Source organism: Diachasmimorpha longicaudata, chromosome 15 (assembly GCF_034640455.1).
Source record: "Diachasmimorpha longicaudata isolate KC_UGA_2023 chromosome 15, iyDiaLong2, whole genome shotgun sequence".
Classification (NCBI taxonomy): domain Eukaryota; kingdom Metazoa; phylum Arthropoda; class Insecta; order Hymenoptera; family Braconidae; genus Diachasmimorpha; species Diachasmimorpha longicaudata.
Window position 1 is genome coordinate 5,833,882 of NC_087239.1, and position 15,123 is coordinate 5,849,004.

Here is a 15,123-nt window from a genome sequence, read left to right on the forward strand (position 1 = left end):
ACAAATTGGGACATTGTCATTGTTAATTCCAAACTCAATCCTCATTTATTTACTTTGATATTTTAAACATTGAATTTTGTGCATTTCAATGAATAATTTATTTCAAAACCGCGTTTCAACATTTGAACAATTCCGACTCGCTATATTTTTCCTTCAGCGTCGCACAGATAAAGGCAATAAAAATTATGACAATCGTTAAATATTTTTGCACATATAACGCAAGACGGGATACAAACAGATCAAAGATTTGTAAATAATAAAACAATGTTGCGTTATTATTAAAACCATTCGAAGAAGAATGAAGCCGCAGTTATTCAAATATCTTATGAAACTGTATAATTTGAATCGTTCGGGAACAGGTCCACGTTTTTATTGGGACAACCATGGGGAAATATTTTGACTCGTTAACACCAAGGTTTTAGATAACACGTATTTGCACAGATGTGACTTATATAGGCTCCATTGTCAGAAATTTAGGAGAAAATACTCAGAGGAGTTTTGAATTCAGTACTCAGTGATTACTTCATGACATATAATTTTTTATTAGACGAGAAAAATGATTTTTAACGTGTTTTTTACTGTTTTACTTGTTTCCCCTTTCATTTACGCTGGACCTGTGCGAGTAACGCAAGTGAGTATTATTTTACGCAACGAGGGGGGTAAAGACAGAGTCAAGTGAAAATCAAGTTTGACTTCCGGTTGAGGAAAAATAAATCCAGCGGAGATTAAAAGTAAAAGTCATATTATTTCTGTTAGCAAACGTCGAGGGCGATTTCGGTGTCGGATGATGCCAGTGCACATGTCCCTGAGAACCTTGAAGATCTTGGAGTCAGCCCGTTGCCAATAAGTTCCCTTTCCAACAAAGAACTTTCCCGAGAAACCCAGACCGGATTCCCCATTTTGCCAGGATTTAATGGAGGAATGCTAGGAGATCTTCCTCAGGAAAATTCAAATAAAATTGATGTTCCGGTGAGGAAGGACAACACCAAACCGAACCCAGGTCGAACTGTTGATGGAGTTTCTACTCCAGAAAGCCAGACTCAGATCAACGAGCCTGGCGGTGATGATGATGAAGATAGTGAGGACGATGTCGACTGGGCAGTGTCTGAAGAAGAGTCGCAGGTAATTAATTTCGAAAGGATATTCTCAAAGGAATTCCTACAAATTTTATGGAACAATTAACAACTCTAGAATATATGTTCACATGTTTCCAATAGGAACAAGGTCCAGTCTCGCAAATTCTGAATGGAATCGCAGATCTTGTTGAGGAATACTTCCAGTCAGTGGTGGATGTTGGTGGAGAACTTCTAGGGTCCGATGAAGACCAAAGTGTTGGGGATGATGAAGCCAGTTTGCTTTGAAGTATTTAATTGTTTATCGTAGCGAACGTTAACTGACATTCTATGTCTAGAGTGATACATGTATACAATAGTAAATACAATATTTACATGTCATTATGTATCCCTTTAATTTTTGCCTATGGTGTGTTTTGCCTACGCATGTGGCACACAGATGTCGCCACTTGCAGATATGGTGCCCCTGTTGGCTTCGTCCCCAACACGCAGAGGTAGCTACTTGCAAATACTAGCCGGTGGCACAGAAAGCTAAAAAAAAATGGCGCTCGATCTGCGGTGAAGTTGGGTAGATTTGGAGTTGTTTTTGTCGGAATGTCGGAGTGTCAAAAGTGTCACAAGTAATAAGAGCATAACTGGGGTGTAATGAGACTGCGGTGGATTATTGTATAAAACTCTGAGAGGACTTCCATGCAGATAACTCGAGGTCAATGCCCACTTCACTGTAAATATCAAATTTCATAACGTTGGGGGGTACGCGAAATCACGAATGCTCAGGTTATGTTGAAATAATTTTTTTTTTTTCAAATTGACATCAATTCGAGGCCGTATGATAATCGGCATATGGTCGTGATAAGTTTAGTAAATCCATGATAAATCCTCACAGCCAATTAAGATGAAGTCTGCTCTGTTCGTTGTGTCGATATTGTGATATTATTATCTGTCAAATAAACAGAGTCAACACGAGCCAATGTCTATCGGGTAAAATATGACCCTATTTTTATTTTCTCTCTCTTGGTTTTATTTGTTCCTCATTTTTTTGGTTTTTTGTGGGGCTGTGAAGTTGATTTAACCAGCGGATGTATGAGTCATCAACATGAGCATTTTGAGAAAGAGGTGAGTGACTTAAATTTATTATTTTAATGATCTGTCAGGGGCGAATTAAATTCATTGATATCTCATTGATAGATTGATCGAGTTTGAGGAAGTCCTGAATGAGGAGGAGATTGATATCTCCCACCTCAAACGAATATGCTTTCATGGTAATTACTCGACAATTAAACACTCTTCACATTTTGTCAGCATTTTCCTTAATTATTTTTTGTGGCTGTTATCTCTTCGATCCCCCCCAAAATATTTCAGGAATTCCTGACGAAGGAGGTTTGAGGTCTCTCTGTTGGAAACTGCTGCTCAACTACCTTCCCTTGACGAAATCAGATTGGGAGGAAACTCTTCAGAGGAAGCGAGATTTATACAACACTTTTATAGGTGAAATAATTCATAAATAATTGCTAAATAAGGATCGAGACGAAGGCATTGACTCAACAAGACGTAATTCATTTACGTGAACGACCTTGATGACTGGTTTTCAGCTGATTTAATCGTGATGCCTGGGGAGGAGAGTCTCGACGGTGAGAGAGTGGATGTGACTCTACACGATCACCCCCTGAACTCGAGCCCTGGCAGCAAATGGCAGACGTTCTTCAAGGACAACGAAGTCTTACTGCAGATTGATAAAGACGTTAGGAGACTGTGCCCTGACATATCATTCTTCCAACAGGGCACTGACTATCCTTGCACGGCTATTGTCGGGTCCAATGGGCCAAAACGTTTGCACTGCAGAGTCCAGCATACAGTGCTGAGAAGTGCTAATGTTGAGAGGAAAGGTTTGGGCGTGACGAAGGTAACGAGCTGTTTCAGATATTTCATATTTGTGCAACAGAATAATTTGTTAATATTAAAAATACAATTTTATCAGCTGAAGTTTATATGGAAAAATAATCCAAAAAAATTAAAAATGTCATGCTTTCTCGATCTAAATTTTAATTAATTCTCGACGCTGTTCATTGACACTTTTGATATTTAGACACGTACTCATATAGTCTATTAATTCACCAAGTTAACACACTAATCATCTTTTGTTCATACCCATGGCTGTGGAGAACAGCAGGTAGAGTATGCACAACTAAGTTTCCACAATAATTCCTAGAATGTGACTACAATGGTCTTAGTTCCACATCAGTTGTTGACATTGCTTGTAGATCGCAGTATCAGTGAGAAAAGCCCCGGAGGATTACGCCCCCTTGACCGAGGGTGGTGAGGCTCACTGGGAAGTCCTGGAGAGAATTTTGTTTCTCTACGCAAAGTTGAATCCTGGCCAGGGATACGTCCAGGGTATGAATGAAATCGTGGGACCCATTTATCATGCGTTCGCGTGCGACCCAGATTCCAAGTGGCGGGGTGAGTTTGCGCCCTGATCTGTCCTTGGTTAGTTATTATTTCCAATTATAATGTTAATTATGCTGGGGGGATTCAGAGTGGGCTGAGGCTGACACTTTCTTCTGCTTTACCAATCTCATGGCAGAGATCAGAGATTTCTTCATAAAGTCTCTGGACGAGGCTGAATTTGGAATCAATGCCATGATGATTAAACTCAGCCAACAGGTCAAGGCTAATGATCATGAAGTCTGGATGAGACTTCAACAACAAGACCTTTGTCCGCAATATTACAGTTTCAGGTAAATTGAGTAATTTATGTTTTCTGGGAAAATCAGTAAATTTTATCCAGAGGTTTATGTCAGGGTATTCATTTGCATTGTGAAAATTGTGACTATTCCAACAGATGGCTCACACTGTTACTCTCTCAAGAATTTCCACTGCCTGACGTTATGAGAATCTGGGATTCCCTCTTTGCCGACGAGAAGAGATTCAGCTTTTTAACACACATTTGTTGTGCTATGATATTGTAAGCAAGAAAAACTCATTCAACTATTGATACAAACATTGAAGTTGGTTTAATGATTAATAATCTTGCTTAATCATATTGCTTTGTTCGTAGATTACTCAGAGATCAGTTGTTGGACAATGATTTTGCTACTAATGTCAAACTTTTACAGGTAATGATCAGTGCTTTAATTAGTCTCACTGAAGTTCACGAATATTATTTTTATTGTAGAACTTTCCGTCGATGGATATTCAGATTGTGCTGTCTAAAGCAGCTACCCTGGCAGGGAAAACATTGGATACTCCTTAATTATACTCTCAAGATTTATGAAATATATTTTTGTTTTCACCTGGATATAATATTTTTTTGTATATAACTTGGAAAGACCAATCTCAATGATGTATTCGTACTATTTGATACTCTATCATAGAGATACAATTTCATCCAATTGACTGAAGAATATCACGAACGAAATAATTTAATATAAAAGTCTAGAGAAGAGTCTCCTATAGAATAAATCATTCGATTTATCATTTTCTTCTCAATATTGTGGTTCAAGTGCTTCTTCTTAGAGACGACAAATCAACTCTGGAAAAAAATGAAGTGATCTATTCATATCATCGTAGACTGGAGTAAAGTACCAGAAAACGTCCGAATTAAAAATATGAAAATAATTACATTATTGTAAGAATAATCCTCGTAAATTTTCCATTCGTCATTTCAGTTTTACTCAATTTTACATGTAATTCTAGGAGTAGAAGAGCATTTTCTCACGGAGCATCGATTACAATGAATGCTAGGTATATTGAAGAGTCGTATGGGATGAACTATCTTATTTTTCGAACGCTCTAGCGTTGTTTACTCCTTTACTTATGTTTATCATGAAATTAAAACCATTGTTTCAAGATACAAACAGCTGTCTCGGTATTTTTTTCATTACATTCCCGACAGTTTTTGTTTAAATTTTTATGATGAATACTTGAAAAAATGACGAGAAGGAGATGACTTCCCCTTTCAAATTGTCCGTTTTGAACTTGAAATAGAAATTTCCAGAGATTTTTCCTCAGGAAAAGCGAAAAACTACTTGCAGATCTTCACTTCTGTTGATGCAACGATGTGTCATAAGCACAGCGCGTCGAATTCACCGGTCATGCACCGTCGTATATCTGCAAACCTGCAGAATGATGAAAAAAAAAAGAATTTGGCGGACCCAACCCTTGGCGAATCAAACAGGCATAAAAATCGTCCAGAACGCTCTCAAAAAATGTTTAATCGGCGTAGGTGGACATTTATAGCGGTTGATTGCTTGATTTACGATTCTCAGAGATTCGAGCATCCGTTCTTGCAACTTGGTAAGCTCTCTGAATTTATTTATTTTCCTTGGTCAATGAAAAGGGATGCGACAACCCTTGAGGCGATCAAAATTTTATGAGAGCCAGAATAGGCTGTCGACGAAAAAACTAGGCGACACGGTGTCTACTGAACACGCCCTCGTCATTAAAGTAATCATCCAGGAGTCTTAAAATTTGCACACTTTCTGATGACGGTCTTGCAATTTTTTTTTTCGTCAACTTGTCCTTTTTTTCTGGGTAATCAGAAGTGGTTAGAGGCTTTATGATGTACCTTCGTTAGGTTTCCTCTGTTAGAGAATCATTGGTAAAAAAAATTATAATAAAAAACGGGTGAACTTTAATTATCTTGATGATCCTCATTTTTTGCAGCATTCGAGGTCTTTTGATTTACAAATGAATCTTTTGAAATCATTCGCCGCATTGCTCTCGTTTTCTTTTTTCGTTGGCGATCGGGATCAATTTTTTTTGCGATTTCTCTTTGAAAAGGTTCGGCTGAACGCATCGAGATTTTTTCCCTCTGAATGTGATTTTTATTTTGTTATTTAAATATTAAATTAAATGTTTTGTTATTTAAATATGATTTTTAAAAAATCGTTGAACGACAGAAGATTTTCCCTGGCGACCGATTCACCCCATATCACACGTGTTAATGCATTGACCAAAGGGGTGCCCTCCGAAAGTAAATTAGTACGAGTACTTCGTGAGGCTCGAGGGTTCTCGAATACTCGAATAAAACCATAAAGGTAAAATTTGAATGCATATCGCATTTCGGCGAGGCCGCGCATTACTAAATGAAATTCCCTCGGCAGACGTAGGTATAATGTCAAAGGCAGCTATAGGGATTGAATTTGAATTGATCAACGGGAAATTGATACTCCCTTTTTCCCTCATCCCGGTATCTCCTGCGATCGGCGGTTAATGTGAGACTGTACACGAAAAAAATTATGCAGGAAAAATTAAAATTCCTATTGAATTGTTTCGCACATATGATAACAACAAAATAACATTCATATTCATAGTCCAGTCTCATCTTCTGTTATCACTTCGCTACCGATCTCCCCCCGGAATTACGGCACCATTCGTAATTTTTATTGAATATTTATACCGAGAGAACTCTGTGTACAGTCTCTTTGGATACGAGGTATCGATTATTAGTTGAAAAATGTCATCGTTCTATCAGACAAATGTTTTCAACAATCAAAACTGACCTTATGAACCGGTGTAATAACGCAGCACATTCGTTCCTCCGTTATACGGTGATCGTGTGTGTAGGTGAAATTGACGAATGTGCCAAGATCACGCAGGGGTGACTGGCACAATTGGCCACGTACGGGTCTTCCCAGATTCAATCTCAGCGGTGGTCTTCACGGTGTTTCTCTGACTGGTGGTAGACGAAACCATTTTTGAACGAGTAGATATTGATGAATGATTCAAATTCAAAGAGCGCTCCTCACATATTTTATGAATTTTTTAATGCACGTTCTGTAGAAAGTGATAGATTCGTGTCTGACCTAATAGGGTAATGCGTCATCACCCCTAATCCTGGAGGAGACCTTTCAAAAATTTGCGATTTATCAACTTTTTCACGCGGAAAAAATATTCACCCGAAAATTCCTCGAAATCAACCCCCTCAATCGCCCAAAAAATCCTCCTCAACATTGAAGGAGGGTTGGAGTGGGGGTCTCACCCCCTCAACACACGAAATTAAATTTTTTTAAGGGCCCTTTTACCCCCCACGTGCGCAGCTTCCTTCCGCCCCCGAAAAATCATGAAAATTCCGGTGAAGTCTGAAAATAAGGAAATAAGTTCTACGTGTATTTCATGCTAAATATCCCACCCCCAGCATTCACCCTTCATCCCCCAAACTTTAGTCGATCTCTAATGAACTGGCTCGACCGTTAGTTTGCCGTTTTCGCTCAGTGCTACGTACACATGAGCGAGTAGAGAAAGCGCACATGACTAACACACGTTCTCTCCTCAATTTCCTATGTCTACATGGATCCCCCAGTGATACATTCTAACCCGATGTAAGTACATATGTACACTTGTTCTCACCCAACTCCCTCATTCTCGGATACAAAATAAATCCCGTTAGCGTTTCATTCCTTTTCCCATACGTGTGAGTATCGGTGCAGAGGCGAAATATATGTGAGCATCTGTGAATATTTGCCACTGCCTGTCCTTTTTTTTTGCTCATTGCCGCTTGTAAACCCAAGTGCACACTGGGGATTTTGAATTTACATTTTTACGGGATTAATGCTGGGCCCTTGAGGATTAATCGCACTGTTGCAATTGTCATAATAGACTTTATTTCCCGCTGTGCAGTCTGCTGGTCTTATTATTTTCTTCGAATCGATTTTTCAATTTTTATTTTAGTCTCAATCATTTACTTCCTCTGATTCAAATTAATTTCATAATTTCATCTCTTCATTTAAAAGAATTGTATCAGATTGGAAGCTTCAAAGTGAAATTTTATGGCATTATGGCAAAATTATAAACTAAAAATTTATTTAAAATAATGGTTCCCTCGAGAAGCTCAATTTTAACCCGAAAAAAATTTTTTTTTGTGTAAAAAATGGTTTTCCGAGGGAAAATACGTGTCAGTACATCGACGGAATGAAGAAGACGCGGCGATGGGGGTTTAAAAGGGGTTGAAACTCCCCCTTGAAAACTTTCTTTCAAATTGTTAGCCACCGGGGGCTCATTTGCTGCCGCCAACGATCGCCGTTTGACAGGAAGTTAAAAGAGGCCGAATCAATTGATGATAAAGTGATGCTAAACTTGCTCTCTTCATTTCTTTCCCGATTTGCATGAAATTTCAATCCTTTGAGAGAAAAAAAGGGGAAATAAAACCATCAACTCGGGTAAAGGCTTTTGATCTCCATCAGCAGCCGCAGATTAGCGCGGAAAACTGCGTTCCAGTTGTCATGTTAATGAAGAAAATTTAATTAAAAAAGGTGATGACCGGAAGGGCGATGTACCGTGATAATTATTAAAATTTCCTTAAGAAAATCACTGCGATTTTTCCAGTGCAAACGGAAAATTTATGTGATTTCTATATTGATTTCTAACCGGATAACTTTTGTTTAAATGTTAAAGCGTACGACGGCCATTTGCAGGGGAATTTTGACCTTTTTTGAGATTTTTTTTATTTACTTTCCTCCTCCAGATGGAATTCAGACAAATTTTCCGCATTAGTCAGACGTTTTTATCCCCAAATAAATTATCAAATGTGTGTGAAATTCAGTTTCTGGTGGGGAGGGACCGATTGTGATACTTCCATCGTTACATGTGTCAAATGTCAAATAACCCACCCTAAGTTGACGATACCCGGGGCGGCGGGTGTCCTGTTGAGAATTACACGATCTGTCGAGCTGGTTAATTCAGCATTCAATTCCCCAGAGTCTGGTTTTGCGAGTACATTTATGTATTTACTGTCCCAATGGCTTAACTCTATTTACATCACATTCGACAGCCGGACAACAAAAATTGTCCAAAAAAATGTACAATTTAATTTACCGTATTATTTACTCGAATTTTCAACTCTTTACCGCGTCTCTCCTGCTCCTGCTCCTGTTTTTTAAAATAAAAATAAAAATCGAGTACCGAAATATTCGCGATTCACAACAACTGGTACATGACAGAATGAACACACAAGTGCTCTTCCCCATGGGATTTGTTTCACCAAATCTGAAAGAGAAAGAGTAGAAAGTTTTTTGTCTGCAATACAAAGTCAAATCCAACGCAAAAGAAAAAACCGACGAGGTAGCAATTTTGCGGATTATGCACTGCACGGTTTCACCGAGGGAAGTTCATTGTTTCGTACGGGAATAGAAGTGAGAGGGTAAAAATGAAAGGGGCGAGAGGGTGGAGGGGAATGGGAATAGAGAGAATTAGAGACAGAGAGAGAGACTAGATTTTCTTTTCCACCGTCGGATTTGCCGCTGTGGCGGATCGTGTGTATCTGTGAGCGTGGATACGTAACAGGATTACGAGACAGGGGGTGATATAGAAGGTGCACACAGGGGGAGAATAATGCTGGCGGTGAGGGTGGGAAACAGTGACAAGTGAACTATATAATAGTCCTCGAAATACATTCGCAGCAGATTTTTCAGGGAATTTATGAAATTTTTTGTAGAAAATTCCTCGAATGCGACGGAGGATAATTATAAATAATTATAAACTAATAATTATAAAAATTTTGCAAGCTCGATAAACGCGTTAAACTAATTTTTCTCTCATGAAAAAAATTCTAAATTGTTACTCCTTTAAATAAATGACGAAAGACCCGTGAAAATAAAAATGTGTAAACAGTTAAGGATGTTTTAGATATATATATTTAAACGATAGAACCCCAGAGCGAGCCTTAGAAGGACCACGAGTCCTGACGAGAGGACGAGTCAGAGGGAGGATCAAGGGAGAATCAGAAGAATGAAATGATCGAGTTATGCCTGATTGCCGCTTGTTGTTCCAGTTCGATAAACCGGACCCGCTAGCGGACACAAATTTTCATCCCCTCGTTCATCCCCAGCCTTTTCCCTCTATTTTTCACGATATTTTTTCCTTTTACTCACCGAGATCAATTCGCAACTCGCCTTTATCTCCAGTTTCAATGCGAATTAATCCCAAACAATTGTGTCTTTTACTTCAGTCGTTCAATTTTTATTTATTCTGTCAGTCGTCAAAATTTATCACATGGAAAATACAGTTTCTGGCGAGGGAGAGGGACGGGGTGAGGGGGGAATGAACGGGTACGATGGTCGTTGTTGGGAATTTGGGTTGACAAAATAACAGATATATTCACGGTGGAGAGAGCCAATCACAAACGCTGACACAACATTTTCCATTCAAAATAGTTTGAGTATTCCCAGTCGGTTTTAGAATATTGATGTTTATTTCACCGACAGGTCCGGGTAATTAGCTGGGACAGGTGGGAGATTGTCATGTTTCTGTATTATCGACGATGAATCTCACGAATTATTCTGCACGAAAAAGGAAAATGATGAAGAACGGGAAGAGAAAAATTCAGATAAAAATTGTCGTATCGTTTGGGGATCGCGGGTGTTTTTTGGGGGGAAATTTAGAGTCCTGGTTGATTTTTAGGGGATGTTATGAAGTGTCGGGGCCAAGATGTTCGGAAGTTTTCGACAAATTTTTATTTTCGAGGAATATATTCGTAAAATTCAGGAATTTATGTGTTAGAAATATTTTATTGCCCTTCAAACTCAAACTTTTGACAAACTTTTGACAGAGACTGTCGTGACAATCTTAAAACAAAAAAAATATAACACTCACACATCTTCGGGGGAGTCCATGCCGGCTTAATTCACCGTGTAACCATGGGTAAGATCGAATTAGCCTTAAGATTAAATTCAATTTGTCCTGTTCTCTATCCTCGGAAAGTCAGTCAACCGACGGAGACCCATTTAATCCGTTTAGGCATACTCCGAGTGAATGCCGACAGCGAGTGTTAACCAGCTGCACATCCTCACCTCAACCTCACCTCCTCGCAGCAAAAGCCAAAGGAACAAAAAATACCATACCATTTTACCCCCATCAAAATTCATCGGGCTCATTTGCCTCGTGTTTTCCAATATTTCACATTTTTCCGAAATGTTTGCACGTCAGGGCGCACAAGTGATTCCTGTGGGTGGTGCGGTACGGAGGCGGTGTAACCCGGACACGCCCCAGCGTCGCGACGCTGTTATCGATCAACGTCTGTCGGTTTCATCGTCCGCGCCTGTCTGTCCGCGGTCTCCATTTTACTTTCGTGCTTCATTCCGAATTCCCTCGCAAATATTCAGTCAACTGGAAGGACGATTGGGAGAATTTTGAATTCAAGTCATTCTGCTGTTAAAAATTATTGAATAAACTCCGGGGAAATTAATTTGGAAATTTTTTATGAAGGGGGAGAAGTACTGGAATTTTTTTAAGAAATTTTGTCATCTAACTGAGAAATCACAGGAAATTCCCCATATTAAATCAATAAAAATGAGGAGCATTCAATAGACTGAAAGAAAATTATTAGAAATCATTAGAGTTTCGAGGCAAACGAAAATTTGAGTAAAAAATATAATTAGAAAATTATTAATTTTCCCCTCAAAATTGTACTTTAATTTTTTCCGGAATTCCCGTCTCATTTTATTCATTAGAAATTGGTCTACGTGTTTTTGGGGCAAATTAATGATTTCAGTGTTTAATTGCGAGTGTAATTAATTGTAATTGTAATTACCAAATTTAAAAAATCATCCGGAACCCCAATTACCAGTGATAACTCGTTAACAGGATCATTACGTAATGAATCGTCTTGTCTCGTATCTCACACACACACTCACCCCCTCATATTCCTAAAGTACATTTCGTATATCTCCCTGGGTAGCCAGGGCCCTTATCATATTTATGGGGCCAAGTGAAAGTGCATCTACACGGAAACTGCATTGGGCCTCATGCATATTTTCGAATACAATTTTTTTCGGCCTGAGGGGTGACTAGGGGGGATGGACACCCGGGCCAGACGGACATTCACGCTTGCTCCGTTCAATAACCCGGAATATCTTTCAAGTCGTCTATTTTTAATAGAACCAACAGAACAATTTACAATATAAAAATACAGCGGGATTTTTTAAATAAAAAATAGAGAACGTGAGAATGAAATTATATTGATTATATTATTTTCCGGTGATTATTATCACACAAAAGAGGAGGTTCTCCCGAAATCTGTTAAATTTGCTAATTACCAGGAGACTTTTTTATTCAATTCTGGTTAAAATAATAAACATAATAAAATAATAAAAATTCCTATTAAAAAAAAAATAGAATTTCCCACAGGTGAGCGATTATTTATTCCAAAATCTGACTTTTTCACATGTTTATCAACCGATAATCAGACCTCCAAGGGATGAAGGTGGGTATTACCCCCCAAATGAACCCCCCACCTCTCCCATCACCCCCAAAACTTGACCTAAAAAGTACTTGACTCCCATTTCCTTCCACATCCCCCTCCGCAGATGCAATTTTCACCCAAAATTTCTTTCCGCGTATCCAGCCCTCGACTATACCCCATTCCAAAGTACATATAAATGTTCGTGTGATTCGAAATGAATAATCGGATTAACGTTTAATATCCCTCGCACTGTCCCCCGTCCACAGTGTCCACGCGTGGAAGGGCCCAGTGAATTCTCCAATGATCGTCGTGTGTCATCGCCTTGGATATATTCTCGCTGTGTCTCCCATGCCTCTCGTGATTTGAACAATGCCCGCAGGCCACGAGAGTTGGCTTTGCTTACGATTGCCACGTGTCAGCTATTACAACACATTTGAGGTGCACCCTGTCGAGGAATCGTATCGCCAACATACACTCAATCCACATATCGACGTTCGTTGAATTAATACGTCCCACGCCGATTCATCGAGCATGATGTCCTCGCTCTAATCGAAATCACTATTCTTCGGAAATCCTCGTCCTCCCCTTTGCCCCCTCCCCACCCCGAACGTCTATTATTTTAAATTTTTTTTCCCGCCAATCGATGAGCCATTTTTTTTCGGCGAAAAGGGAGGAACGAGGGGGATGAATGTGAGCTTATTTGGTTACGGGGTTTGTATGGAAATAAATGAAGAGAAGATTCATTTTTTGGAATGATAGAGGGGGTGATATGGGTGATGATCAATGGAGATTGTTCGATCGGGGGATTCCCCGTCCCCTCGAGTGATTATAGCGATCGGGCGATCGCGGCCGCGATGTTGTCGCCCCTTTGTTGCCCTTTTTTTACCTGATCGATTCTTACTCGAGTTGTCTAGATCGCCAGGTGAATATGTCAGTGGGGGAACGCCAGGGAAATGTGATAAAAATTTTGATAGACAACTTGAAAAAGTATTTTTTTAGCAATGAGGGAGAATGTACTTGTGAGTTGTCCCGTAGTGAGAAAGTTTCTTTTAGTATCGGTAATATAATACATCAAGTAGGAGTTTGTGTGGCCCATCATCCTCGGCCTTCAATTCAAAGGAATTTTATGGCGTCCATTTATCATCATATCCACTTGGAGATACATTTGTAACGATTTCAGGGTTATTGTTTGATTTTTCGTTATTTTGTTACCGTTAGGGGCCGATGTTATTTAAAAAATGTAAAGTGCTGAGAGGAAATATTGGAAGAGGTGAATAAGGTCTTTCAAAAATTAAATCCCCACTCATTCCCAGGGGGATAAACTTTTTTTTTTAATTATTTTCAATCGCGAATGGCATTTAATTAATTCAGTGACTGCGTGACGGTCCATTTTCCACTGGAATATCCTCGAAATTATAAACAAAATCGAACGAGATGGAATGGGAGTAAAGAAAACCGTAGGAAGTGATTTCACTTGGGAAAAAAAAATTTCTTTTTATGTGACATTTTTTTTTCTCCCATTCACCGCACGTCAATTGCTCTCCTAATAGGGGATGATATGAATCCCCGCATAATGACGATATGACACTGTAAATCGCCGTAATTGCGGCATCGATATCAGATTTACGTGTTATCGAAGTACATATTGAATATCCATTCGGAAGTGTATACTTACACGGCGCCAGTGCTGTTAACAACTTCATAGTTTAGACGATAACAAGCGGATTCGCAATCACGTCTGTATTGTCCCACCCCCGGCTGTTACCTAATTTCAAGTGCTGGGGGAGTGAAACTCAGACGAGAAATCCCTTGGAGATCACAGAGCAGGAAGAGACGGGTATATACATCCTGCGACATTCTGAAGGACTGACAGGACGAGGGATGAGCAGAATTATAAAATGAAAATATGTTTCAGAAAATTTTAGGTTTTTAAAATTTTGTTTGCCGAAGCTTTCTCCTCGTGAATGCCATGAAAGTGGATGGGGAACGTTCCTCGGCGACGTTTTCGAGACTTCGTGAGGTCTATTGTTCATGTAATTCATGGGTTCCTTTTGTTTCGGGGGAAAATGTCGACTGTCTATTTTGGCTGAGGGGTGTGGTGGTCTTCCTGGAATTGGAGGAATAATGCAAAATACAGTGGGATGACATTATATATAATACATTATATATAATACATTATATATAATATATTATATATAATAAAAGGTACTTTTAATAAATTAAAATGTCAACATCGAAGCGAACAATCGACAGGATACCCTAGATATAATTATTTTCCAGGTAATTAGTATCCAATTAATGACTTCAATGGTTGAAGATCCTCTAGAATTGCACAATGTCTCGATCTCGATCCCACTCGATCACCCCCTCCCTAAGGATTTCCTTTTGTATTTCAAAATGTCCCCAATCCTCAGCCCATCCCCGGTGCCCTGCAATTTTTCTTATAAATCGTAAGCGTTACTAATGGTTCTGGGTTCGAAGTTTCTCGGACTTGAGCGTTTTCACCAGTGAATGGGTTGTTAATCCTCCCTGAGGGCCTACACTCGTAGAAATTAAGAGAGGCAATCGGAAATGTACAAAACCTCGCATTGACCGCCCTTTTTTTCCCCACTGTCTCGAGTTATCCAGTCGCATCATTTGTTTTATCTGCGAATAAATGACATGCACATTGTGAAAGCCAGTGCGTGGTGAGCATCATGATTCTTACAATGACTCCTCATTTCCTTTTTTTTTTAAATCGTCATTGCAAAGTGTAAGCTCATTGTTCCTCGTAATTGCTGCGATAACGCATCGAATGTGATTTCTCATGCGATCTTTGTCACACTATTTTTCATTATTTTTATTAATAAACCCACACAGAAAGAAAATTTA

At 39.1% G+C, this 15,123-nt stretch overlaps 2 protein-coding genes across 8 annotated transcripts; both read left to right on the top strand.

Moving 5' to 3' along the window:
* Positions 1–221: 221 nt before the first annotated feature.
* Positions 222–1,454, top strand: LOC135169660 (uncharacterized). Its single transcript, XM_064134845.1, has 3 exons — positions 222–631; positions 757–1,122; positions 1,218–1,454. Exons 1-3 carry the CDS (start codon positions 557–559, stop codon positions 1,359–1,361), a joined length of 585 nt encoding a protein of 194 aa, XP_063990915.1. The 5' UTR covers positions 222–556; the 3' UTR covers positions 1,362–1,454.
* Positions 1,455–1,596: 142 nt separating this feature from the next.
* LOC135169655 (TBC1 domain family member 13) lies at positions 1,597–4,376 on the top strand. 7 transcript variants are annotated; one of them, XM_064134835.1, is made up of 11 exons: positions 1,597–1,797; positions 1,898–2,054; positions 2,137–2,189; positions 2,262–2,335; positions 2,436–2,561; positions 2,666–2,976; positions 3,335–3,533; positions 3,610–3,811; positions 3,916–4,038; positions 4,132–4,189; positions 4,249–4,376. In XM_064134835.1, the coding sequence occupies exons 3-11, from the start codon at positions 2,170–2,172 to the stop codon at positions 4,324–4,326; spliced, it is 1,191 nt and encodes a 396-aa protein (XP_063990905.1). In that variant the 5' UTR covers positions 1,597–1,797; positions 1,898–2,054; positions 2,137–2,169; the 3' UTR covers positions 4,327–4,376. The 7 variants fall into 7 exon arrangements, with proteins under 7 accessions (XP_063990905.1, XP_063990906.1, XP_063990908.1 ...); XM_064134836.1 differs by having other exon boundaries at positions 1,960–2,054; XM_064134838.1 differs by having other exon boundaries at positions 1,597–1,779; positions 1,960–2,054.
* Positions 4,377–15,123: the final 10,747 nt, after the last annotated feature.